Source organism: Ischnura elegans, chromosome 12 (genome assembly GCF_921293095.1).
Source record: "Ischnura elegans chromosome 12, ioIscEleg1.1, whole genome shotgun sequence".
NCBI lineage: Eukaryota > Metazoa > Arthropoda > Insecta > Odonata > Coenagrionidae > Ischnura > Ischnura elegans.
In genome coordinates this window covers 6,456,076-6,483,665 of record NC_060257.1, presented here as the reverse complement: position 1 = coordinate 6,483,665, position 27,590 = coordinate 6,456,076, and the positions used below count along the sequence as shown (strand labels likewise).

Here is a 27,590-nt window from a genome sequence, read left to right as displayed (position 1 = left end):
ATAAACAAAGAAGGCTCAGATGTCACAATGATTGTCAGCCTTCGGCAAGTGCTTTTTACGTTCATTTCAAACGACTTGGCAACTGAAATTTCAGCATTTCCCATCAATGTGATCGAAAACTAAACACTTGGCGAGTCCACATAATTTATTTATCCGTGGAAATCAAGGGAGGGGCTTCGAAAAATGGTGTAACAGGAGAATGATGAGGATGAAGTGGATTGACTGAGTAAGTAACGAGGAAGTTCTTATCAAAGTAGGAGAGACGAGAGGCCGTGTGAAAACCTAAGGAGGAGACGGGACAACTTCATGAGATAGGACTGCCTGGTGAAGACAATTTGCGAGGGATGGCAAGAACAGAAAAGAGACCCCTCGAATAAAATACATGGAATGGTGAAGAAGGGTGCAAAAGAGAATGAATATGTTGGTGCGAAAAGAGCTGCGTCAAACCAGTCCCATGATTAATAACCAGTGATGATGGCGATGAACAATGGTTGAGTTGTAAAACATCATCACTAGATGCAAACTGCTACCACACATATAAAATATAATAAACAGTAACAAACACACAGGTATGCACATATGCAGTAGTATTTGGTACCTGATAATGATGTTTTTTTGTCAAAACAATGGTTGTATGAAAAAATATTACAGGGATATAAATATACCAAGTCTTTGCTTTCCTATCACAATGACTATCATATTTCACAAATTCAAACCTGTGAAAACTAAATTTCTCATCAGGGAAGAGAAATTTGAGGGACTGGCCAAAGAGCAGTTTGAGACTGAGATACTGCCAGGATCTCAACAGGATAGATACACTCCTGAGACTATTTATACAAGGCAGAGACTTATGCACCCTGCACCTCATGAGGGGAGGGAAAAAAACAAAGATGTTCTGCCACCACAATGAGCAGCGTATGAGATGAAGGACGAGGAATTCAAGAACTTCACGTCATCATCAAAGCGAACTGACAGGCCAAACAACAACAATGATAACTCAAAGCATCTCAGGCTTTTAAAGCAAATTGACAGTAGGAAGAGTACTTGGCTTTCCCACCAGGGTCTCCAAGGGTCAATTTCTTCCGATATTTCAAGGCCATAGTCTGCCATCATCTTAAAAGGTGATGGAGCAGCTAGAAAATTCTCCGGTTCATATAAAGAGGAGCGAAGAAGGTCAGGTGGAATCTGATTGGTCCATTTTCCAGCAGGTTGGTTTTTATCTCTCGTTGTCAACAGAAACAGGGGCTTCCACCTGAGCACTACTTCGAAAGGGTGCCAAGATGGAGAAGATGACCTGTTGGTTCGTGTTACGATCAAACACTTTGGAGAAGAGAGGAGAAAAAACCTGCAGGAAAATGGACCAATCAGAGCTCATCTGACATTGGATCCTCTCAGTGTAAACCGGAGAACTTTCTAGTGGCTCCGTCACCCTGAAGGTAAAGGCAGACTCAGCACTTGAAATGTCGGAACCAATCAACTGAAGTACACAGAGGGAAACCCAAGAACTATTCCCACTAACTGTCACTGGCATACACAAATTATCTCCCCTCATTTAGAGATAACCAGAGCTAATTATGAGGACTGAATTCTCTGCTGCCAAGCCAATTTTGATGAACAACAGTTGCGGGCTATGTACCATATTTGCATCAATCTAAGATTAACCACATTGTGAGACGTTCATAATGAAACAAAACCCAGTACTGTTCAACAAACTTTTTATTATTAGCTGTCAACTAGTTTTGACATCTATACCATCATTATCAAGACTAACCGGTTAGTCTTGATAATGACAGTATAGATGTTGAAACTAGTAGACAGCTAATAATAAAAAGTTTGCGGAACAGTACTGGGTTTTGTTCCACCATGACCATTTCATCGTTCCACCAAGTAGCGCCCAAATCAGTTGATTTTATTCCATTCTGAGACAGCGAGATTGGAATCCGAAAGAAAAATCTGATACGACTCTGTCCAGGTTCATGCAAAACTTAGAGACCAAATACACCCCCTAATAAGTACGTCCAAAGATAGGAAATCCAAATGCAAATTAAATTCAGAAGGAAAATATCTCCCAGCAAGATTTTCAATGTCTCCGGCAATCATTAATGGGGAGAATAACAGGTGTTAACAGACTCTTATCCTACCGTACACTGAGTTCAGGTCACTAATATCATCTTAAATCGACGCAAATATGTTAAATTTTTTCGCCGTGGTTTATGGAGCTTTCTTCGTCCATTATATTCTCCTCCACTCCTTTTGAGAATTACTGCGTCCGAGTTGTCTTTTGCTCCTCCTTCGGAGAACATTATCAAGATAATGAATGACATCTACTCCACATCTCACGGTTTAAATAAAGGAATAAATTAAAATCTGCACAACAATGGGGCAACAAACATTAATTCCCCTACTTAAGAATGCAACACAGAGCAAATATTCCTCATTCTCTTGATAATGTTCCACGTACGTGGAGCAAAACGTCAAACAAATATAACTGGGAAAAAGAATTTTATGAAATGAACACACACAATACTTATTTAAAAAAAGAGTTCAATTTTTAAAAAATCATACAAAAATGCCCTGTTTCAGCCAGCTGACCCAAGTTAATATTCACTTAACAACACGACCAGTACGTGGTCATGAGATGCAGTGTATATTTACAATAATTGAAGATCTTTCAAACAGTTAAACACCTAATATGTAAGAATGTCACATTTTCTTCATTATAGGTGTTGCAGGTACAACCAGATTGAATGATGAATACTGGTAAATTAGTCAGGAAGCCACTAGATAGCAGCACTTCCCAAATCCATGCCCATACTTTGGGGATATGGTATTTTGAGGAGGGGATTGATACTTCATTTCCACCATAGGGAAGGGTAGGAACAGAGAAACCAGCCAGCATATCGGCATTAGCTTGTTCTTGACGAGAAGTGCCAAGGGACCAAACGTCGCACCCAACAGTGCTGCCCTCCACAAAGCAGCCACGCACCATTCACGCATTGTGAAAAATTTCCACCACTGCTGGGAATTGAAGCCAACACTCTATCCATGACACCAACCCCATTCACTGGAAGAGGGACTGTTCAGTCGCATGCGACGATCACGCAAATTAGCTCACGTCACACAAACATTACGCTCAAGTAAGAAATCGCTCCATCCACCACATCATGATGATTAGCACATTGAATCCAGATGATTTACCACAAAAATAAACATCACGTGATGGGAGGAGTATTTACAAAGCAGACTGAGCAGAAAGGGGGACGTTGCGAGTCCCCCCACTCACTTCAGTTCTTCCAGGGCCACAATACACACCGAACCGTGGCACAAATTGCGTATCACTCGACAAATTTTCAATCTAAAAGGATATACTTTCAGTATCTATGAAAAATGTTACTCGTGCCACCGGAATGGGATCCGTTGGAATCGGAATCAAGGTCTAGATAGGGTGGGGGCAACACAGGGACAAACATGTCGAGGAGAGGGGATGTCGAGGCCATGGAGCCTTGCTGCTGATGCTGCGTGGGCATGGACATTGCAGACGACACGGGCATCTCCATGGCCTGCTGCGTGTGCAACGTCGGCATGGGGAGGGTCGGTTGCGCCATGCTCTGCTGCGCCATGGACTGTTGCGGCATCGTCTGCTGAGGCATCGTTTGCTGCGGCATTGTCTGCATTGTTGAGTGCTGGGGGACAGGTTGCGGAGGTGGGATGGGAGAGGACATTGCCTGCATGGGCTGCGGATAGTGGGGCGTGCGCACCACGTGATGCTGTTGCGGCACTTGCGGGGACGAGGAGGAGACGGGCTGCACGGAGGGTGGCTGGTAAGACGCAATGGCTTCGAGAGGGGGCGAGGGGAGGGGGGAGACGGAAGCAGACGACGAGGAGGAGGAAGATGTGGAGAAGATGACCTGTCGGTTTGCGTTGCGCACCCTCCTGGGACGCAGCGCAGTGTAGAGGCCGGGTGAGGAGGACGAAGAGGAGGAGGAGGTAGAGGAGGGGGACGTTTGCGGAGGGAGGGCAGAGGTGTAGGTGGAGGGGGATGTGGTGGGGAACACGGGCATGGGGAGCGTTGGCAAGGCCTGCGGGCTGCCCCCGACCGACGAAGCAGGGGGCGGAGAGGGGCTGTCCAGCGTGATCACGCTCGGGCTCACGTAGCCAGAACTGCTCACGGACGAAGACTGGCCGACAGAGGAGCCCCCACGGCCCACGTGCCCAGCACCACCACGGCGCTCTGCAAACACACACACCCATGAGAAACTCCCTCCTCTCCAACAAATTCCAATCAAGCACTTTCGATAAATGAATATACCACTTGGCCACGAGTTAGCAAGTTTACAGGGTGGAGAAAAAATGCATCCAAATTTTAGCCCAGAATAGCTGAAGCCAGCACAAACCAAAATTATTATTAATGTTTAGATCGAAAATGCACCATTTTTAACCTACAGAAATCTTGAGCCAAGCACTCCAATTGGCCAGTAGTTTGCCTTCTTGCCAAATACTCTGGACAAAAGCAAATGCAGGCAAAGCATTCAACGTCATGAGTTGTCCTGAGCATCTGGCAACAGGGAGAACTCGTGGCCAATTGGAGCACTAGGCTCCAAGTTTCTGCAGCTTAAAAATTGTGTCTTTTCAACCTAAATATCATCAGTAATTGTGGTTTCTACAGACATCAGCTATCCAGGGTTAAAATTATGTGACAACTATTTTCCAACATGTATTTTTATTTCTTTTGGCTAGTCAATAAAAGTAGGTTGATTCCTCGCCAACATTTTGACAATTATGCATATCAGTATTCTCAGGGCTGGGAATGTATTTAAAAAACTGGGAAACACAAAATTTATACATAAGGTATTTGAACACATTTTTCGATTTTTGTTTCCCAGTTTCTTTCATAAATTCCCTGTCCTGAAAATAGCAATCTCTCTGGAGTGTTGGTCAAGTAATAAATTTTTCATTAAGAACTACAAGAATGATCAACTGAATTTATTCACCTTCAACAAATAACAAATGCAATGGTAAAAAATTCAGGTAATATGAAAACCACGAAAATTATCACGTTGATGGTATACATAAAACATAATGAAACTAACTAGCTAATGCACAGAACAAACTGAAACAACACACTCATTATTTATAAATACATCCAGATGTATAAAATTAAAACAATACAATTAAATTTTATATCTCCTCAATGATATTCCTCAAACATGATATCAACAGAAAATAAAAATTCTTATTTGCAGACATGATTTCGATCATTCCTTTATTTCCATTTATTCCCTGATGTCGTATGACATTATTTTTTGGGGCTCACCTCACCTCACGCATCCAAAACATTTGCAATACAAAAAAGGGCAACTAGAATTATATTTAAGAAAAAAAACCTTATATGATGCTCCATCTAGCCCCATCTTTAAAACTTTGAAGATCCTCCCGTTACCATGTGCCTATTTATTATCTCTGCTGATATTTACGCGTAAAAATCAGGACACGTTTGAAATTAACCCCAGTTTTCATTAACTATGAAACCAGAAATAGGCAAAGCCTTCACTATAATACAGTGAGGACAAATAGAACTAAATTAGGCCCAAGAGAAATGGGACTCGGAGCATACAATAATAAACTCCCGCACCATTTGAAAAATCAATGTGAGTCATTGGTATCTATTAAAAGGAAGTTGAAGGCATTTCTGCTTGAAAGGAATTATTATTCTGTTATGGAATACCTGACGGACTCCACAATCTAGTGCTTGATTTTCATGTTTTGAAAATATATTATATGTGAAAATACATACTTGTACATAACATTTCAACTACATATATGTTTCTAATCTACTAAATTGTATGAACCTCCTTCTCCCTTTTTTTTTATGTGTCTTATATCTTCTTGTAGATCCTTGGACAAATAAATTAATACATATTATTATTATCAGGCCTGTGCCTGAATCTTTATTAGGGCCATGGCCAGAGGGGCATGGCCCTAATAAAGATTCCAGCCAGCATTACACAGGGGGAGGACTACCAGGAGATGTGGGGGTATTTATACATATTTTTTATTTACTCAAGACAGTGTTAATTATGCCCTTAAATGAGACATCATTGAAATCAAATTGACTGCTCAATGTTGATCAAATTTGTTGGTTTCAAAGCAGGAGGGAGCCAAAGATTTCCAGGCTGGAGGGGGCAACGGGATACGTCCCAGCACAGACCTCCCTATAATCAATTACATTATGATAAAAATTTCAGCCTCTGTAGGATATTGTATAGCATATCCTGCATCCCTAAATCTGTGATCAGAAGGATAAAAAAAGAGGTAAATGCTAAAATAGGCACATAGTCCTGATGTAATAGGCAGATAGCAGTTTGAGCAAGAGGCTTGAGGCTTTCGGTGGTTTTCCATGCTCTTATGACTCCTTCCCCTCCAACTTTCATGGGTCTGCATTACATCTCCTGCCACTAGGTCTCGAAGCGCGATAATTCAGCTGTTGCTGAACATACTAGTCATCTATACTGGCGTACCTTACGTTCAAGTGAGACTAATGGAGATGTTAGCACTTGAGTCGGGCTTGGTAAAATATGAACGTAAGGGGTGTCAGGCCATACTTGGACCCCTTGTGAGTCAGGATTTTTACCTCATCAAGCTTCATTTATTCCCATACCACCAAAAACTGCAACCTATGGCCTTCTACACTGAGATTTTCAACATGTTAACAATTTTAATGTAGAAAAACATCCATTCCCTGGATAGAGGCAATCTACCGAGGAGGGACTCAAACCCAGGACCTATTGTTTGGCAAGCAAGGATTTTACCCAAGGCCGCCCTTTGTTCCCCCACTATTTCCTAACCAAAACCTTACTTGCCCTAATTTACACACTCCTGTCTAATAGCATTTTTGCTAGGCTTGGCCAATCACAACCGATTTAACAGGTGATTCAAGTTTTCCTGGGAAATATATCTCAAATTTGTAACGTATTATTCAGAGTAGTTTGCACTGTATTCAAATTTTCTATGAGAGAAACATGCTTAAGTTAAGAGAGGTGCAGAGGAAAAATTTCTTGGAGATAAGGAAACAAAATTTGTAAACATGTATTTGGCGGCAAAGCATACAATGCAAACCTTAGTAACTGTCATAACCTGAATTTGCCTACAACAGAACTTTTAATGGCTTCTTATGGCATAAATCTATTTCCAGATGTTAATGTCAACCAGCCAACAGCATGGCGGTTATTATCATTCACTTGCAATGACTTAATTTTCATTATCGCCATCCTTATGACTTGCTGACTTTTCCCTAATTAGCAACAATCCTTAGTAACTAGCTGGGCTGAGCACAGATAATCTTTATAATAACTAATAATAGTCTTCACAATAACTTAGTTAATTTTATAAAAACTATGCACTTGAATTGTTAATTTCGTTACATCATTACCTTGATAAAAATTTAATGCGAGTTAAAGCTATCCATTAGAGTAAAAAGTGAAAGGAAATTTTGGTAATTTTTATTGCTACTGTTACTCGCAATTTACTTTTAGCACAAATGAGAAAAAAATGGACTTCGTAGTCAACTATACTTATTCAACACAGCTAATGTAGAATGATATATCCTAGATATGGAGTTTCATAGCTCCCAATGCTCAAATTACTACACAAGCATTCCATACGGCTCTGTACTAAATTAACCAACTTAAATTAATGGAATTTCATAAAACCATTAGCAGTTTTTGCATTCCACTTAAAAGTTGCTTATTTTTAAATTTTAACTTCATCAATTGATTATAAAAAGATTCTGTAAACTAGCACTGCATCAATGATAGGATCAAAGATGGTAAGTTGGTAGCAATGTTTAGGGTACTAGGATGATCACAAAATTCTGAGCACAAAATACCCATCACGACCCGTGTGACAATGAGCACAGTCTTTCTCAACCTCCAATCGGTCATGAAACGGAAGATTAGTTGGTGCAGATTGGTTGGAACAATTTCCAGAGGAAAAATACTTCCTAATCAGCCGATTGCTTTTTATTTTCTAATGACATTTTACTCATTTAAACACGGCAAATGCAAAGACTCTGAACCTTTGTACTTTCCTCACAGCTTGAAAAATCGATTTCAATGAAAATGCACCATTTTCAAGGGGTTAGCCAGCTCATCCCCATTTTGGAATTGACGAATTGTCATTGAAATCCATCGGTGTAATTTCAAAGCTGTAAGTAGAGTACAAAGTTGTTTCATTTAACATGTTTAACATGCGGAATTTCTGCCAAGTATCTCCTTCACCTATTAATATACTCAGATATAAGTTATGCTATCATCTCGAAATTTGCAAGTGGATGTTACATTTTCTTGTACCTCATTTACGAAAAAAAAACTCCAAAGAAAATAATGGGGTACAAATAAAATATTGGCAAATGTTGTATATTTCAAGCCTGAATGGTGGTGAACTTCAAAATAATTGCCAAGGGAAACAATTCCCTGAGATCAGCAATTGAATCACGAACCTTTGGCTTTTGGGGCCAATGGCCAGACCACGATGCTATCCCCGTTCCACAATTCCCAAGGCAATTCTACTGAGTGCTGTTGCATTAGGCCCTTGTGGCCCATTCAAGACAGTTATGCAATGCAATATGGGCTGGCCAGATGACGCTATCCAAATAGGCCAATGTTTCCCACAGCCTAGTATAATATAATGACCCAAAAATTTCAAGATGATAGCAAAATTTTTCAGTGAGTACTTGGTCAGCAAAAACGATGGTCCAACAAGAGCAATCTGCCTTCTCAAAACTAAAAGTCAGGTACACTTATGGTTACTTTTCGACATAATCTTCAAGTCCATTGAGATATTTTTCATACTAGTGTACTAACGACATGTTGACTAACCTGTGGAAGCCCTCTTCCTGAAACGTAGCCATCTATGCATGCTAAGTCTTGATATCATCTTCAACCTGGGTATTCTAGTGAGAGCCAAAGATCCTCAACGGGACTCAAGCCACCAGGGTGCCCTGTGACAGCCGCTTATGTGGGACACTATCGAGATGCACCCTTAAACAACACGAGTGGAACCTGCGGCAAGATGAGAAATGAGCGATTGCCGAGCACTGCCTCAAATTCAACCATCAAATCAATTGGAAAGAAACGAAGATACTTGCCTGCTCTTCTCTTTTATTTTTTTGGGATTGTTTTTAGAAAAAACAATTTCAAAGTTGCAGAGGAAAAGAAAAACTTTCTCTGGGTTGCCATTGGAAGCCTGCCATGTCCACTTAGGGAAAAGAAAGACACAAAATGGAAGGAAGATTCTTGACTTACAAAGACGACTGATCACAAGAGACATGGCCGACACGGGGATAATACACGGTTCAATTTATCTTTGCGGGCTGAGGTTATAGCAAGACGGGGTGAGCAAAGAGAAAGTTTCTCTGCGCATGACTTTCCCTTTGCCAATCAAAAGACAGCAGGCTCTACGGAAATACAGCCGCTGTCCGATATCCATCATGTAATTGCCTGAGTCAGCTAGCAGTGTAAGTAAACCACGAGGGCGACCATTTCCTGGGCCTCTGTGAAGGCTCAACCCCATTGAAATGAATGTCTGTCATTGAGTTTTTTTTTATTAATTTAAATTAACATATCTAATTAATAACATTATTTCAAAGACGCCAATTAAATAAACAAGGAATGTTTTGAATAAAAAAATCAATAAAATATGTTAATTTAAACTAAGAAAAAACTTGATAGGCATTTTGTCTCAGTCTCCTCAGGCCCATAATATCTGTGCCATCCGTGGCTTGCGCATTTCCTTTGACAAGAAAGTGTGGCTACGAGCAAGCATTTGGCTCTGTTTCGGTTGAAGTGAAGGCTCTTTCCCTCTGTGGGTAATCCCCTCCCCCATCGGCAAAGTAGAATCAGACGGGAAGGAAACCCTCCCCCACTCGCTAAAGCCACACCAACTCAGCCGAGAAAGATAAACTGAACCAGGCACACAGCTTAAAAGCAAGTCACTTCTTCTTTGCCTTTGGTGGTAAGTCCCTGATGATTGCGCCAGAATTGAAACGTTGGAAATCACAGACACTTAACCCAGTTTGAAATCAGAAATCATTCTTCCTCCGTCTTGAGACTTTTCATGGGTTTAGAAGCGCTGCCCAGCAAGCCACTGCCTCAGTTCAGTGAAAGGATGGAAGTCAAATGCAGCAAGAGCAGGTCTGTCGGTTATCGAGTGATCAAAACATCTCATTGGAATCGATCAAAGAGCTGTCGTGTTACAGCCATTGCCATGGATCAGTCAACTCCTTTAGTCTGCATGTTCCTCCTCCACATTTGAAATGCCTCTCGTTGGACACATCAAATTTCGTCGACTAATGGATGCACTACTAGCAGTCCCCAGCTCCACGAACTCAACAAAAAAAAAACACCTCTTTGGTTTCAAAACACAGAAGCCATTACCTCATATGCCAAAACTCATTTTCAATGACTGATGACAACATTTCATGAAGAAGATATGAACAATAAGTTAGCGTACTGGTATGACAAATTTCTTAATGTGATTATGTCGAATGGTAACCATTAGTATATGTAAATTTTATGAATGAAATCATTTTTCATACCAACAAATCTTTTGATTAACGAATGGAGGTTGAAAAAAACTTACCTTGTATAGTCGCTAGTATTCTCCAACTTGTTAGCAGGCATAGTTAATCATATGATTCAGTTGTTGGACATTGGTTTCCAAGCATTGATCAACTGTAAACTATTTGGCCGCTTGACGGCACCAGACGACCACGAATGTCGAGCATAACTCATTATAGATTGAATATACAATAACGTATTAAATAGTAAGGAGCATGACTTTTTTTTGGTGGGGAAATTCTTTATCGTAAGAGCTGAAGGAATAAAAAATTTGCTTTTTCCACATAGTGATATATTTTGTATGACCATGGTTTCGTTAACCTAACACTTTCGTAACATATTCAGGGTAACTTTTTCAAAATAAATCACCACATGGAAAATGCTAAGTTGCTTTTGCTTCAAATCCCATGTATTGAAGAATTGTGTGTCCAAGGTAGCCCAAAAACATGCATCTCTACTGCAGGTAGGCCAAGGAGTCACCTTTGTAATGGCTTATTCACAGAGAAAAGACTAGCACTACAATTTAACTCTGTGTTTGACCCGGGAGAGGGCGTACGGTGACATGCAGCTTTAGATGGCACGTGGGGTGTGTCATGCACACCCCAAAGATAATACTTTTTTTCTCTTTTCTTAGACTGATACTGATTATGCTGCGTTCTTTTTTAAATAGGTCCACCAAAATTGATTGATACTAACTATTTACTTTTACACTATCACCATAAAATTGATAATGGAAGAAAAATATTCAACTGAAGTTTTCTTCGTAGGTTATTTGACAAATGGTAACATAGTTGATGTAGAAAAGTGCTACGATGTTTTATTTATTAAAATAAGTTAGCTTTGGGTGGTAAGGCATGAAATATCTTATTAAACATACTGAATGTAATGTTCTACATGCTAAAAGAGGAAAAAAATTAGCTCTCATGCATGAAAAAAGCTCGGGGGGAGTCCGCTGGCTCGGAAGAGGAACGTGGAAGGGTGTGTGGGATGCAGGGGATACTGTAACTCGTTCCAATCCTGAGGCTGAATGAAAATTTTAAGGGATATTTAACCTTGAAGGACTAACATCACTGAAGATACAACGATGGACATACAATGTGTCAAAGAAGAACCATGGGATGTCATTTATGCTCAGCGTACCCTTTCCTGGGTTAATGAAAAATTATCATTACAGCTTCGGGGTGTTTACAGAGAAAAATTAACATTTACTCAATGCAACTAAAAGCAAATTGAGAGCAAACTAAAAACTACACACAATAATGAATTTGAGCTGAGATGTTTAATAGCCACATCAATGTCTTTACTGGAGTTCACTTCTCAATTTCATATCATATTCATGTTATTCCCTCTCCCCAGACATTTCTTTTAGAGATGTGTCGGTTCCACTACCCAGTTCTCGGTACTGCTGGCATTCAGCCCAAAGAACCGGTATCCGGAACCGATCACATGAAGTCTGTACATACTTGGGAACTGGCACTGAGCAATGGATCAAGATATGAATCTTGCGCCAACACCCAAAACGCACTCCGTCGCACCCAAGGTCACGGCCAGAGTCTCCCGTGGGATTCTTTCATTCATAACTTAAAATGACATTTTTAAAGGGCATAATTGGCAATTCGTTAAAACTCTTTCATGTGCTCAATCTACTTTCTGTTTTTGCAATATAACAATGTCATCAGACGGAAATAAAACCAAAGTAAGTAATCGTATGATATCCTATGCTTCACTCTGTATAAATAACCCACCATTAAGATTATACCCTTCATATTTTGTGGAAGAAAAGCTTCAACACTTTAGCAGAGAGACCGATCGATTGGAGCCATATCAACGAGAGAAATGACATCACAAGAAATGCCTTTCACAAGCAGGTGAATTCCTATTTTTTTAACTTTAATCACTTAATTGGCATTATTGCTATTAATCAGCCTTGTAACATCCCCCATGCATATCACCTAATTTTCTAAATGAATTGTGACGAAGTTCATCTGATTCAGCCGTGATAAAGTGGAAGTTTGACATATTGAAATGAAAGGAAGTTAAACTTATCAACTATAATTTAATGCAGTGGCCTAACTAGAAATATGCTAAGGGAGGGGATGGGGAGCTGGGAGGGCGACCCCCCCCCCAGGAAACAGTAGAATTTTAAAAAAAATGACATGCCTGGAAATACACTTTGGATCATTCAAAATTTGGGTTTCACTCGTAATTCAACGGGAAACCATTACAACAGGGAAAGCATAAGCATACTGTCCAATTCTCTGAGGCTTTGGGGGGGGGGGATCTGTCGCCCCTCACTATAGTTATGCCTCAGATTTAATATGTACGGTGCATTTTGGCTCACAGAGCCATCATCTGGCACAAGACCAGATACCTAATACCAGACGATAGCTATGTGAGCTAAAACACTATAAATTATTGTGGAGAAGTGCAACTAGCTTTCATTTCAACATGAATTTTGGTTATTTCATTTCATGAGAATCCTCTACTCCATCATTTCCCTCATTCTTTCTGATATTTCCTATTCTATCAGACGTTCAGCATTTAATGCACAGGAAAACGTGGTGACCATTGGTATACTCACAGTTCCATACCACCATCAGTATTGCATAAGTGCTGTAATGATTAAATATGCCACAATCGCACATCTAAACAATATTACTATTTTACAAAATCCACGCGGTGAAACCCAGAAGCATGGAGACATCATCTAGACAACGCCGTGGTAAACTACGCATCAACTTTATACAAAATATAGCTTAAAAGGAAGCATCATCGACTGGTTGCATGTCTTTTTTTTTAATGACTCCCTTACAGCTTACACAATTCTCTTGAAATTTTCAGAGAACCAAGCAACTCAACTCTCTCAATGAAAAGTAAAGGGAAAAATTGTTTTAATTGTAAACCATACCATTTTATTTATACCTTTGGAGTTATTCCTATCATGACTACATGATTTTAGTAATTGTGTAATTTTTCACTATCGGAGAGTATACCAACATCAACATTTACCTGTAATTCAAATCTCCACGAAAATACTGCATTGATATTTTCATACTTGAGACACAGGCAAAGGAAGTAATTTCTCTTGTTCTCCCAGCAAATAGCACCTCAGAAGGCTAATCGAATTTCCCACCGGCTCAATGTTGACATGGCTGCCAACGTTTCAAAGACAACCCAAAGAATTTGCAGACGCAGGCCATGCCATCAACCATGGCCATTGGGACCAGGTTAAAATCCTTTGAGGCAGGACGGAGATCTCGGAGAAATTATCAAACAAATCCACCGAGAAGAAAATAACTTAAATCCTGACACATTAAAAGGGAACCGATTCGGTTTCTGAAACTCCAGCAGCCATAATTCATCCATGAGCCGGAGGAATACTCGTGATACCTTTCAAGATAAAGACAAATGTTGACAAGGGTCATTTCTAAATAGCCTAGAAATTTCATGATGATAGTACGTATCAGTTCCATACAAATCAAAACTCGCAAAACCAGACACGTAAAGAGGAAGAGATGTGTCCTAATTAAATATTGGGCATACGTGGGATTTATCTGATCTGACAGTTTACCTACAAAAGGAATGTAGAACGTGCCTTTTGCTCACTAAACAATGCTTGCAAAAACTGACAATTGCATGGAAAGTGAGATTTCTTTGATTTCAGAAATTCACCACCTGAAGCTGCACAAATTGAAGCATCACGAATGCCAAAAAATAAAAACAGAAAAGATAAGAGAGTGAAATGAGAGAGAATAAAAATTAAAGAAGAAAGATTAAATGATAACTCCAATCTCTCACATAAAGCAACGTGTCCTGACAGACTGAGTTCCTTACTCATCAGCATTAAGCCCAAACCACTGAAGATACAGCCGCAAATTAATCAGGATAATCCTCGTGTCATGTAAAGGCTCACCAAGAGAGGATTTTTGTCACAATCAATGTGTGGTGAAGTTCTCAACCCATTAATGATAACTTTTTCACTCCCTTTGAGAATAACATTCAATTCTGCGCATATCTTTTTTCTTAGGCATATTGAAATTACGAGATGTGTTCATAAAAAACAGGAATTTTAGTGTTTTTTATTAAATATTCGTTAGTCTACATTACTGTTGTCGCCTTTAAAATTGTCCCCATTACATGAGATATTATGCACCTGTACCAGGGCTTCTTTCAATCCTTAAAAAAAACTTCAACTAACACTTCTCAAACTTGATCTGGAGGATTGCCTTTAGATCTGCCAGTGATTTATTTTAATATCAGCTCTGCTTGTAAATCAATGGCCCTCTAAGGTTACGTTTTGGAAACAGGGAAAAGTCACACAGAGCCATGTCTGGAGTATGGAGGTAGGGGCATCATTTAAGTATATTTTTTGGCCAAAAATTCATGAACAATCAATTAAGTGTGAGCCAAAAATCACTGAACTCATTAAAACATGACTAGCCTAAGTGGCTGCCACAAACAAAGTCAACAATTAATATAGCAAATTTTATCATACTTCAGGGGCATGCATACCAACATAATTTTAAACAAATTACAGTCGAACTCTTCCTCGTAAGATATTTAAATATTTAGTTTCCGTTATTTTCTGAGCACACCTTGTACTTCATGACTAAAGTCGTAAATCCATATGAGGGTTAAAAATCAAAAGAAGTTTAACACACTCAATGTGACATATATACCAGCAGCATTTCAATTTCAGGTTTAATGGCTAACTTTAAAAGTTTGCTGGTCATCTTATAAAAAAAACCAAAACAATTAATTTGGAGCATGTGCGATCTGCCAATCTAGTTAGAGTACATTAGAGACTTGTTACCACAAATGAGTCAGAAATTTTACAAACTTCAACTCTCAACTTAAGTATAGATGGAAATGGAAGGGGTTCATAATAAATCTTTCAGTGAAATTCTAACACTGATCCTTTAAACTTTGACAAGACTACGAGCGTTTTCGAGAGAGTAGACAATTTTACTTGAACGAAGTTAATTTGATTTCGAGATTACTTGATGAAGAAGGACAACAATCTCATATGACAATTTACAAACTACCTACAACAGAGATGACATCTAACAGTCTTTCTCAAGTTCGGTATGACTTTGGTCCTAAAGGTACTGAGGGGAATTCTTTACTCATTTTTTAACGCAGCAATGACCATTAAATGTTTCGTCCATTTGAGGTAGTTCGTAAATAGCCATATGAGATCGTTGTCCTTTGTCATTAAGTTAACCTGAAATCAAGTTCACAACACTATAAGCAGGTTCAAAAAGGTCTTAGCATAATTAACAGTATACAACTAGTAAATGGCAAGTCATTTAATAAATGAAACATAGTGCCATCATTACAAACTCATAACGTAACTTATTCTGGTGAGATTGACAAGGTAAAAAAAAAATAAGACTGGTATTCAAGCAATAGATATGATGAATTTCTTAATTATCACATGCGATAATGAAGTAAACAAAATGAATAAATACTTTAAAAGAGAAGGCCTCTAAATTTCTGTTACCACCAGTTACATGGCAACCAGTTGCATGTCACTAATAACGATTAAAAAGACAAATGAGTTGCTTTAACAATATCCAATCTCAGTTTTTGTACAATTTGAACATGCATAGCCTCCTTCCAAAACCAATGACTAAGACTACATTCGGGATGAAAGAACCAAACTTTGTATTTTCCAAAGAAATTTAATTAGAAAGCATGAGCCACCGAGTGGTGAAACAGGAACTGCGATCCAAATAAACTCCTGTAAAAAATTCAAGGTTTGGCTCTCTCATCACAAATGTACAAAATTTCCATCAGCTTAAACCAAAGGTGATAAATTTTTAAGACTGGATGCTCGACTAAGAGAGAGAGCCTTGGCATGAAAATCATTCGGAGGAGGCAGGAGACTGAAACACTTAGTTAGATTAACTTTCAAACATTTTATTTTGTGCCTCTCCATGCAGTTAAGGTAACAAAATAATTTAACAGTGGTCCATAATAATTTTCACAAACACACTAAAATGAAGTCTGCACCCTTCCAATCATACACACAACCACAAACTTTGAACTTAAAAGAGTAAACCTTCACTCATTCCTCAATCAGTGTACTTCACAATTAAGGGAGGAAATAAAATACTGACAATGCTCACATCGAAACCAAAATTTCTCATACAAGTCCCCTTTACACAAAGTTGAGCGATTGTGCAATAGAAAAGTGCACAACATAGAGTATGACTAGGTTTGAACTCATAGCTCAAAAATCGTTAGTTGAATGTTCAAGTACTCCTCAAATTATCAAGAAAATGAAATCAAAAATGACTTGAGAGCAATCAATGTTCATAAAAATCTGGAAATACTATCGGGTTAATTAAGTAAAACTCGTGCCATGCATGACACCATCATAGAGGAATATAAATAAGGACAAATACACATTAAATGGCGAGAGGCAACAAAAACAATTGACACCACGATGAACTGGCAGTGATCAACTTTTGTACAATAAAATGGAAACTTGAAACAAAAAAGAAGTGAGTAGACTTTAATACACTGCAAGTAAGAATAATGGACGTGAAGAGGAAAAATCAGTGACTAGGCATCAATGAGAGATTGTCGCATACAAAACACAGAGAAAAGTAAATGAGAAAATACAAGAAACATGGTTGTACTACACTAACAGGAGAAAAAAAAGCTTTTTTATTCTCAAAAACGACTAAAAACAAGATAAAAAGGATCTCAATCAAATATTTTTTTCAAAAAAGGACAGTCACATGGATACGGCTGATGAAACACAGGTGAAACTGCCATTGCAATGAAAGGAATAACATGTTTAAAGGCAGATCAAATCACAGGGGGAATGAAGGCCGGGCCCCAACCACAATAAAGTTTAAGGTCGATACGTATATCAGCCTGCACTACACGCGAAAGACAATGATCCTTCCAGAATGTCTGCTCTTCCAGACAGAACCCAGACAACATTTATCTTTAACAATATAAAAATACATTTAAATCTTATCAGTAACAAAATTTAGAAAGGTGTCCTTATTATTCACAGGGTAACAGGTACTATAATCACAGAGCACAGCCCCATTTAAGACTTATATCCACATGTGAACAGTTCTCCTCTGCCTGATCCAAGACCATGTGAAATGCAAGTTCCGAGGGGAGATGAGAGAGAGAGCAAATGATGAGAGGGCCTGCACTCGTCCGCCTCGGAACCTTCAATCTTCCATCAACTTACAAAGCATCCTGGCAAAAATCTTCACGTCTAGTCTATGATCACCAGATCCAAGTCATCCTCAGGCCTCGGCCGTTTATTCCTCCGAGATACCTCATTCTCCCCACTTATCTGATTCGAGCTGCTCACGCTAGGCACTTGCTGCTGCTGCTGCGGTGGCGCTTCGCCCACCGCCCTCGACTCACCTGAATGTGTCCTCGAGGAGTTAGAGCCCGTGCTGTTGAGGGGGGCCACGGTCGAAGGAACGCTGTGACTCGTGAGCTCCGGGAATGACAAGTCTGGAATGCTCGTCACGGCCATCTTCCCCGAGCCCTCCTCGTCCGAATCGCTCAGCGTCAAGTCGACAACCACAGGCTGCTTCTTCACTTCAGTGGCCACCACCACAGGGGTTTCTGAGGAGGAAGAAATAGTCGTTTCAAATAAACTGTGGTTTCAGGGAAATTAATACTCAATTCTTCTATTCTGGATAAGAAAGATTACGCTAGAGCACTCTAATCCTTAGCATTTCTTCTTTCAACTAATAACAGTTGTTTCAGGTTTAACCTGGCAGAATCCCAACACATAAATTAAAATTTTCTACTGATGTTCCACAAATACTTTCCCAACACAAACCAGTTTCAACACATACAGTAATATTCCTTCATGCCAACTGATGATAATAAAAAAATATTGAAATGGCCATGAAATAAAATGGAACTAAGCGTTCGTTAAAAATTGCCAGTAACATATTACATAATTTTCTAAAATGGTTCTTTCTCATAGTATAAAAAATAGCTCCGTATACCAATCTGGATGACTCCTTTCTCCTCCTAGTGATTCTCAGATGTTTCATCATGTTAACAATGACGAACCATGTTGTAGAATATAGAATGACTACATCTGAAAAATAGTGGCATTTTTTATTGTACCCCCCCTCTGAAATTTCTGGACCCCTCAACCCCAGAAATTCCCCCGAAATCCTCTATGCATCCTCCGAACTTATCTGCAAAACTTCTCCCGCAAAGGATTTGGAACTCTGTCTCCGAACTCTGCCCTCCGAACCAGTCATCCCTGGAGATCAAGACTTAACCCTTTCACTCCCAAGCGGCCGATATATCGGCCGTGGCCTTCCTACCCAATACGCCCAAGCGGCCGATATATCGGCCGCTTGCTTAGAACAATATTTCACATAAACTATAATGTTTAATTATTTAATTTATTTTTATAATGAATGTATACATATTTTTCTATCCTTAAGTATTTTAAATATAATTTAATTTATACTTTTAACATTTTAATGGCCGTTATTTCGGCAACTCTTTGTAAAATGTAACTCGTATTTCGAAATTCTTACGCCACTTTATAACAATGCGAAATTAGAAAATTTGTCCGTCGTTGATGCTAGTTTTCGTTTATAATTTTCGTTTATAAGTGATATAGAGGATAAATTTTAATAATTTTCTAATTTAAATGTTCTTGGACTATAATTTTTTATGTACACTGACAGCTTATTGAACTTCTTTTTTTCCTCTAGTAAATTGCCGCGGCGGCTGACTTATGGCCTTATGATATTCTCAACAAGATTATGCACGCTTTTACGCGTGATTTATTGTATTCACTTGACTACATCACGTGCGTCTTTATTCATGTAATACATTGGTACCTATGACTTCGTACTCTCCACGACGTAACATTTTATCCAACCTCTAATCTCTCGCCCGCTGCAATTATATTTTGGCATCTCCTCATTACAATCAAATCCTTCTTCGGTATCGACATATATTTCAAAGGAATCTTCTTATCCGAATCAAATTACTAAATTTTATTCACACGGAAACAATACTTCTTGTTTACAGGAAGAGTACACAGTAAGATTATCGTGCGTAGCGCGGGAATAAAATGTTTTCAGCGAACCTCAGCAAGTGGCCGATAACGTCGCCGAATAGTCGCCGTGAAAGTGATGGCTTCACAGTTTTTTATCCTAATCTTCCTTATCTACGTAAGTGATTCATTGTATCACTGCTTTGCTAACACCTACTTTGTGGGCAACTCCTGAGAATGCGTCATCTAACGTCATGCGTTACTAATCTAATGGTTTGCATGCGGAGTCCCGACGGCTTATGTTTGCATCAGCTCGCGGGTATCAGAAGTTTGGATACGTTTCTTCGCGTTGTGTTTTCTGTGCATTGAGTCATTTGAATTTTCGTCAAAGTTCATCATTGCTGCGAAATCTGCACATAAAAGTCTAGCGCCTTTCTTGAGTGGTGTGTGATATTTTTCCCGAAAATATCACCCATAATGGCTGGAACATGGAACTTTACCAAATGGGAACATATATTACCGGAACTATTACAAATAAACGAAAATTTCTGCCCGTATTTTTCAAAAAGAAGTTCACCATCGGGGAAAAAATGTTTTGCCGTTCCGGGTGTATTCTAGCCAGTGCATTTAGGGAAAAAAATTCTCAATGAGGACCTTTGATCCTTCTTTCAAGCAAGGCGACTACAAAGCATAGTGAAGTGACAAAATTGAGACAAGGCTGCGAGAAAAAAACTGTGAAAACTGAAGTAATTTTGGAATATAACAAGTATATGGGAGGTATGGACTCTTCAGACTTGATGCTCTATGTATATTTAGATGAAAGGAATAAGGAAACTGGGTGGGACATTAGAATACAGATGCTGTGTCTGCAGCACAAAGGAACAAAGAAGAAGATCCAGAACAGTGTGCGTCAGATACAACAGGGGTTTGCATGGGGAGCGTTTGCATAACCATAAGTGCTGAAAGAGTGACTGTGAACAAAAGGAAAAATTTATTCCTACGTGATATTTTTATAAACTAATCAAAAGTGTACCTATGTACTTATTACATAAATAACTTGAACAAATAATGAAAAATCCTCCGTGAAACAATTTTCATCATATATGTTATCCTTCGTTTTTATAGAAAAAGCATTGCATATATAAGTCATTCATATGTATAAATAAATGCAATGTTAACATTTAAACAATTCCTTTAGCTATAATTTAAACTAACAATAATTTGTATTAATTAAGGCCTATATATATGAGTATATACATATTTCATTGTTTTTTACAGAAGACTGGCTTAGGCACTGGTCGAAAGTGATTGAGAAAGATTTAAACAATTAAATTTTTATGGCAACATTTTTTCTGTTTATGCATAAAAAATTAAGTAGATCTGTCATAAACTAAATTCTTAATTAAATACAGTTTTCAATAATTGCAAAATAAAAACAATACTATGAATAAATAAGCCATAAAGTTGTGTTTTTTGTAAACATTTTTAAAAGTATTAAGTTTATAAATTTATTATTGCAAAACTGAAAATTATATATAATGATAATTAACATTTCTGAACACATCATTTATTTCTACATATGTGTGATTTTTTTCATGTCTATAAAGCCTAAAATAAATCCATAAGAATTTTTACAAAAAGTACTAACAATTTCATAAAAAAACCCTTGGGAATTTTGGGTATGGATATTGAAAAATGCTTGGGAGTGAAAGGGTTAAACAGCAAGAGAAATACCCGCATCTTGAAATGCAGGGGAAGAGGGTGCTGAGGCATAAGAATGCACTTTGGAGAGAGAAGTACCCCACGTTTCACCTATCAAAATTCTCTCTCCCTCCGAGACCTCACCCTACCATGTGTCTTCCCTCTCCTTGACTTCCAATGGCATGCCTGAACTGTTGAACACACCACTCGGCAGTGTCTCCTACCCAGAAGATAAGAGGAGAGAAAACCCTGCAGTATGCTGTTCTCCCAACCCCTGCTTGGACGATGAGAAGTGTTCCAGAGTTTTCCTGTCAACACGGGCGCTTCCCAGGAAATTTGGACTGTTGGAGCCGACCGGGACATCGAAGTATCTCCCCTCCTCCTTTGCAAAATTTCCCCCTCCGCTCTACCCTGTTGCGGCTCACACTCTCGTGTACACTCACTCTCACTGTTTCATGGCAGAAGAATAAGCGACCTCTGACGGCAATTCTCAACTTATTAGTGCTGGCAGACTTGTCTTTAGTACATAATTTTTGTATTGGTTAAGGCTCATTCTAGAGATTATTAGTTATTAATGGTTATTACCGAAATACATGTTACATTGAATGTTTCCCTTTGACATGCTAGTTTCATTGAACAATATCTCTTAATTTTGATACAATTGTTTCTCGTGATGGTTATTATTCTTGTTTTGTGGAGTCTTTCCCTCACCTAGTCAGTGACAGACGAATGGAGTTCCCTGTGTCTGGGCGTACGTTATGAATTGCCAAGATTCAACGACGTAACGCCAAAAAAATAACTTACAATCAACGACTGATGCCTTCAAAAATCAATTTCTTTCTAGAACAATTTCCATTCTTCTGTAATGACTAAGCAACACCTTATTTACACAGCATGCTTATGGGATCCAGCACAGAAAGACTTCACCAAATAGAAAGAAACACATGCACTTCATTAAATAGAAGGAAAGCTATGCGATTCTTCAAAAACTGCTATAAAGAAACAGAAAGCATTACGCAGCTTTCACACAAATTAGGTGAGCAGCCACTGGAGACTCGTACGCAACTTATTACGTGTATTTTGCTTCAGCAATTACAAGGAGATTCTTTTCAGATGGATAACATCATCCTTGAATCATCCTTATCTCCCAGTAATTTTAGGTCTGGCAGAAATGATAAAAAAAGGGACCCATTTTGCTCAATGCATAGGCATCCGCTGAACATTTAAGGACTTTAATCAATGCTAGGTGGGACTCTAAATGTTCAACTCCTTTTCTTTTTTTCCTTCATTCGTTTATTAACGTCCTAATAAGCAACACACCCATTGAGGCAGCTTAATTCTGCTCTTGCCTCGCGTATGGGTATATCTCAAAGAGATGGAGAATCAACAAAGTTGTCTTCATTCCCAAACCAAGGAGGACAGATCATACTAAGGCTAGCTGCTTTACAGACATTAGCTTAATGTCTTTTCTGCATACCAGAAGGGCAGGTTGGTGGAAAGTGCACTCCACAAACATGTCTGCAGGCTGGAGAACATACTGGAACATGGTTTGTATGGATTGGGGGCTTTCCTGGATATCGAGACAGGCATAGAGTCCATACACACATTGTGAGATGGATCTGATACATCCTCAAGCAGAGCTTCAATGGCTGGCCTTTGGGGAAGTTTGGTAACTGTGACATTAGGATGTCCACAGGGAGAGATGCTTTCCCCACTGCTATAGAATATGGTGATTCATAGTTTAATGTCAGACCTCATAAACCTCATATGCTGACGATTTCACGATCTTGGTTTCAGGAAGATTCCTAGATATGGTATGCAGGCTCTTGCATAAGGCCCTGGACAGAATAGCTCAATGGTGAACTTAAACAGGACTCTCAGTGAATGCATAGAAGATCATTCATGTCCTTTTCACCAAAAAGAGGAAAAGAGAGTGATTTATTACTACCTTCCTCAGAGGAAAGAGGTTGCGATTGCATCAACGGTCAAATATCTTTTCAAAATGGAGTCATTCTAGACTAAAAGCTCAACTGGGAAGAGCAAATGGACAATTAATTCAAGAAAGCATATACCTCACACTAAGAATACACAGAAGGGGCCAGCGCACAACCTTGGATCACCCAAATTCTTCTATTGATTAAATCAAACGAATTGCATGATTTGCGTGTAATTTAATCAGGCATATCATACACACGAATCTGAAGCTATTCCACAGTGCGACTCTAAGTTTGGGAGATTGAAGAGACAAGAAATTTTGCCATTGTATGTTTTTTACAATTTCTATAAGACACGTTCTCTTAGAAACTGTTTTATTGTTATGAACCTTTGGTTTTTTGGTCCTGTGATCTTCGTAATAACGAGTATACTGCATGTACTCAGCCATTGTAGTATGAAATAGAGGGTCAGGAAGAGTATGAAAATTATTTAGAGATCATATTATTACGAATATCAACTTTGGTTAACAGCCCAAACTATAGCATATTTCTATATTAAATTCAGATCTCTCTGCCATCCGCAATGAAAGTGAAAACTTTTGTAAACCTATTTAAATACACAGTGTGTAACAGCACATGAATATCCAACTGGAATATCCTCCAATGTAATACTCATGAGTAGAACCACACACTTTCAATAGCGGAAAATGTGATGCGATGTAAATTTCAAAGTCAAAAGAGAGAATCACTCACCAGCATCATCGGATACAGTCTCAATGGGAGTTTCCACCTTCATCGGCTGAAAGGAAAAGTCACATTTATAAGTGCATGTTGGCATTTTTAGAGTGTAATACAGAAAACTTACAAAAGCTCTTTCATAAAGTGAGCCACATATAAATTCCATTACCCAGTTATCTCCAAAAGAGATTATCATGAATTCAAAGTAAAATAATTCCACCTCTTGTAGCAGGGACAAAGTTAGGGTTGCTTCTATTACGTCATTAAGGCCATTTCACACGGTGAATGATCATTCGAATTAAATTCAGCCGCCGTGACCGTTTTACATGGTGAATGATTTTGGCAAATTTTCTGCACAGAAATGATGCGCACTGGTGTGACTATCATTCTTGTACGTCCATTCTAACAATATTTCAGACCGTTTCTGACCACATGATTTGTTTTGGAAGTTGCAGACGACGGAATGCTTCGTTTACATGTGTGCTTGAATATATTTTTGTATTGCTTTGATTTTCGGCAGGGTATGACATACTAAGTAAGAGAGGGATTATAACGGTACACAATTGATAGCAGAAAACCACTTTTGTATTGTGCACTTTGTGATCCCATAATGAAGTAACAAGTTGTTTTCGCTGCAGTGCAACCATGATGATGCTGCAAGACAGTGCACTCTAGAACATGTTCATAAGAAACTTACTCTTCAGATGGTTACACAAAGTCTTTTCCCTTCCGATTCAGTAAATTATTAAGTAAGTGAAAAAATAATTTGGGGAAGAACTGCATGTTCTTTCTCGCTCAGAAAAATCCTAACATATGGAGATAAAGACCTAACATAAGAATAATTGTAAATTAAACAAAATATCGACGAAATCCAATAGAGAAACGACATTTTTGTTCTTTAAATATTCGGAATGTTTTTTCCAAATTAACCTCTTTAGAGATTTGATGTTTGTGAATTTACATTCTCTCGAAGTACATATTAATTATTTGAGCTATTAGATGGGTGACTGTGCTTCCAAAGTTTTTATATATGATATCTAAATTCCGAGGTGGTGCCAGTGGCAAGATGGACGCTTCACGCTCATATCATTGACGGAATCATTCAAGCAAACTAATACATGCTCCAAAGTTCATTGAATGATCATTCCAATGCAGGAAATTTCTGTTTTACATGGTGAATGATGGTCATTTGCAAGATCATTTGAATGATGAAAATTCACTGTGAAAAACGGTCTTTAAAGATAATCAACATAATTGTTAAAGCAAAGAGAAAATGAAGTCCATGTCCATTGTACAATCCAATCAGCATTCACCATATTTCTCCAAACAAAGTCACCAATTATTTCTCCCCAAATCTCAGCAAAAAAGTCGTACATATTCAAGTGTAAGTGTAATCCCAATTTGCATTCAGTGCTTATGCACACAATCGGATGGTGATTATTTCGATTCTCACATCATTATACAAATTTTGCCTGATGCCAAAGACAAAGATTCCCTGACTTTTCCCTTAATTCACAGACCTGTAACAACCCTGTGTACATTATGTAAATGCAAGAGTCCTAAAAAATACGATAACTATATACAACAAGAAATTAAAAGCGATGACTTACAGCGCAAGGGACAACTAGTGATGGATCTTTCTTCACAACCGATGGGGACCAGGAGCCATCCCCATGGAGTTGAATGTCATTGCTGTCACTTGGCAATTTCCCAGAGAGCAGCACTTCTTGGAAATACCTGAAAATGTCAAACACACATCACGCTAAATTAGAGTGGATTAGGATGGAACTCCAAGGAACAACATCGTGCATTCTAGAGGGCTCTGTGATAAGTCTCATATGGATCAACTATCTTGTCCATCATCACCCACAATTTTGGCCCGACCTCCCAGGCCTCAACATGAGCGTCAAGGGTTGTAGTCACCAGCCTCATTTGAAAGGAGGAGGAACCTAACACCCAAAATATGTGAAAGTACTCAGTCAGTGTCTTCTATGAGGCCCCATAAATGTGCGTTTTATGAAATGGCATCTATGCTCATTACATGGGTGCCACAGCAAAAAATTCAAATTTACACGAGATGATTACAATACTTACATAAAGTTACAATAATAACAAGTACACAAACCTAGACAGCTATTTTTACAAACCTGCAAGCTATCTATACAAATCAATGATTTTCCTCATTCATAAAGATGGAATTGGAACCTCTCCTTTTTTTATGATTCTCCAAACCTCTTCCCCATCAGCCACCGTAACACCAATACAAATGAAAGTAAAACCCGAAATTTCTAAGGCATATTAAAAGAGGTAGTTACCCATCGATCACGAGGTTGTCGTAGATGGCAGGTTTGTCGCACACTGGGCATATCCACATGGGCTTCTTCTCGTTCATTTGCAAATATAGAGAGGCATCAAAGCACTGCAGGTGATAGCACGTAGTTGCCCTGCAAGGCGTCGCCATCCTCATTTTGCCCAAAGGACACACCAGCGATGCTTTCAACGAAGTGGTCGCAATCTCATTGTCAGCTTCCTCATTTAGCTTTTCCTTAACTGTGGGATAATTAAAAAATAATCAAACGTTACCACAAGGTAAGCATAAGAAGGATATGTTAACACTCGTGTGACAAATATAAGCAACAATAAGACTAATACCTGCTGATTTAGCCAAATAAATCATACAATTTCAGGCCATAATTACGCTATGCATCATCTACACACATTTCATCCTAATGGTTTTAAAAACATTTGGCAAGTCATTTCATGGCAATAAAGGCAATTAGCAGGTTTTAAAGAATACATGCATGAAAAAAGAAAAATTTTGGTTAGTGAAGCCTTGAAAATACTTTTTTAAGTAAATAAAAGATCGTGGCACTTTTCCACAAGAGTTTTTAATGCGTACAACGTGTTTCGGCTCACTGAGCCATCATCTGGTACAAGACCAGGACGCATTAAAAACTCTTGTGGAAAAGCGCTACGATCTTTTATTTACTTAAATATGTCTAACTTCCACCAATTGAAGCCTGAATCTGTTGAACTGACTCTTGAAAATACAATGACATTTTTTCTTTTCAGCTTCACTGATGTTCCGAAGCAAAAGACATTGACAAAGAGTCAGCGCAAAGGAAAAGTTAGGCAGTAACCTATGGGCTAAAAGACTTCGGTGGGCCAAAAAGGGGGATTCAGGAGTTTGTTCCCTTTCCAGCAAATTGCTCATTAGCACGAGATCTAAGAAGACTTTCTATAGCTTCATCAAAATTAAATATGTAGTCTAGATACACAAAATGAGGGTGCTAGCAGTCTCTCTCAAATCTCTGGTTAATTGTTACAGTAAACCATATTTCTGATGAGTTAAGAGTCCACCTCAGGTTATTCTACTGAGAACTAACTGTTAGGGCTATTCTGGAAGCCACAACATAACCGATTATCAAGTAAGATAGCTGCTGACTACTTGCAGCTGTTCTTATGTGAGCACACTAACTGTTTAAGGATTAAAATCTGCTGAGAGGAAGATAATCAATGTTCTAAAAATGTCAGGAGCATTGCTTAACACTAAAAGGTCGCTCAAGAGCAATAAATGCAAAAATT

The 27,590-nt window shown here is 38.7% G+C and overlaps 1 protein-coding gene across 3 annotated transcripts in view; it reads right to left on the bottom strand.

The window, feature by feature from the left end:
• Positions 1–1,892: 1,892 nt before the first annotated feature.
• LOC124168782 (E3 SUMO-protein ligase PIAS3) overlaps positions 1,893–27,590 on the bottom strand; it is a 59,867-nt gene continuing 34,169 nt past the window's right edge. For all 3 annotated transcript variants that reach the window (XM_046547083.1, XM_046547086.1, XM_046547084.1), the window contains exons 8-12: positions 26,321–26,555; positions 25,616–25,742; positions 24,021–24,066; positions 18,018–18,224; positions 1,893–4,231 (exon numbers count right to left, since the gene is read on the bottom strand). In XM_046547083.1, coding sequence (XP_046403039.1) covers positions 3,372–4,231; positions 18,018–18,224; positions 24,021–24,066; positions 25,616–25,742; positions 26,321–26,555 — 1,475 coding nt within the window. In that variant the 3' untranslated portion in view covers positions 1,893–3,371. The remainder of the gene's footprint in view (positions 4,232–18,017; positions 18,225–24,020; positions 24,067–25,615; positions 25,743–26,320; positions 26,556–27,590) is intronic.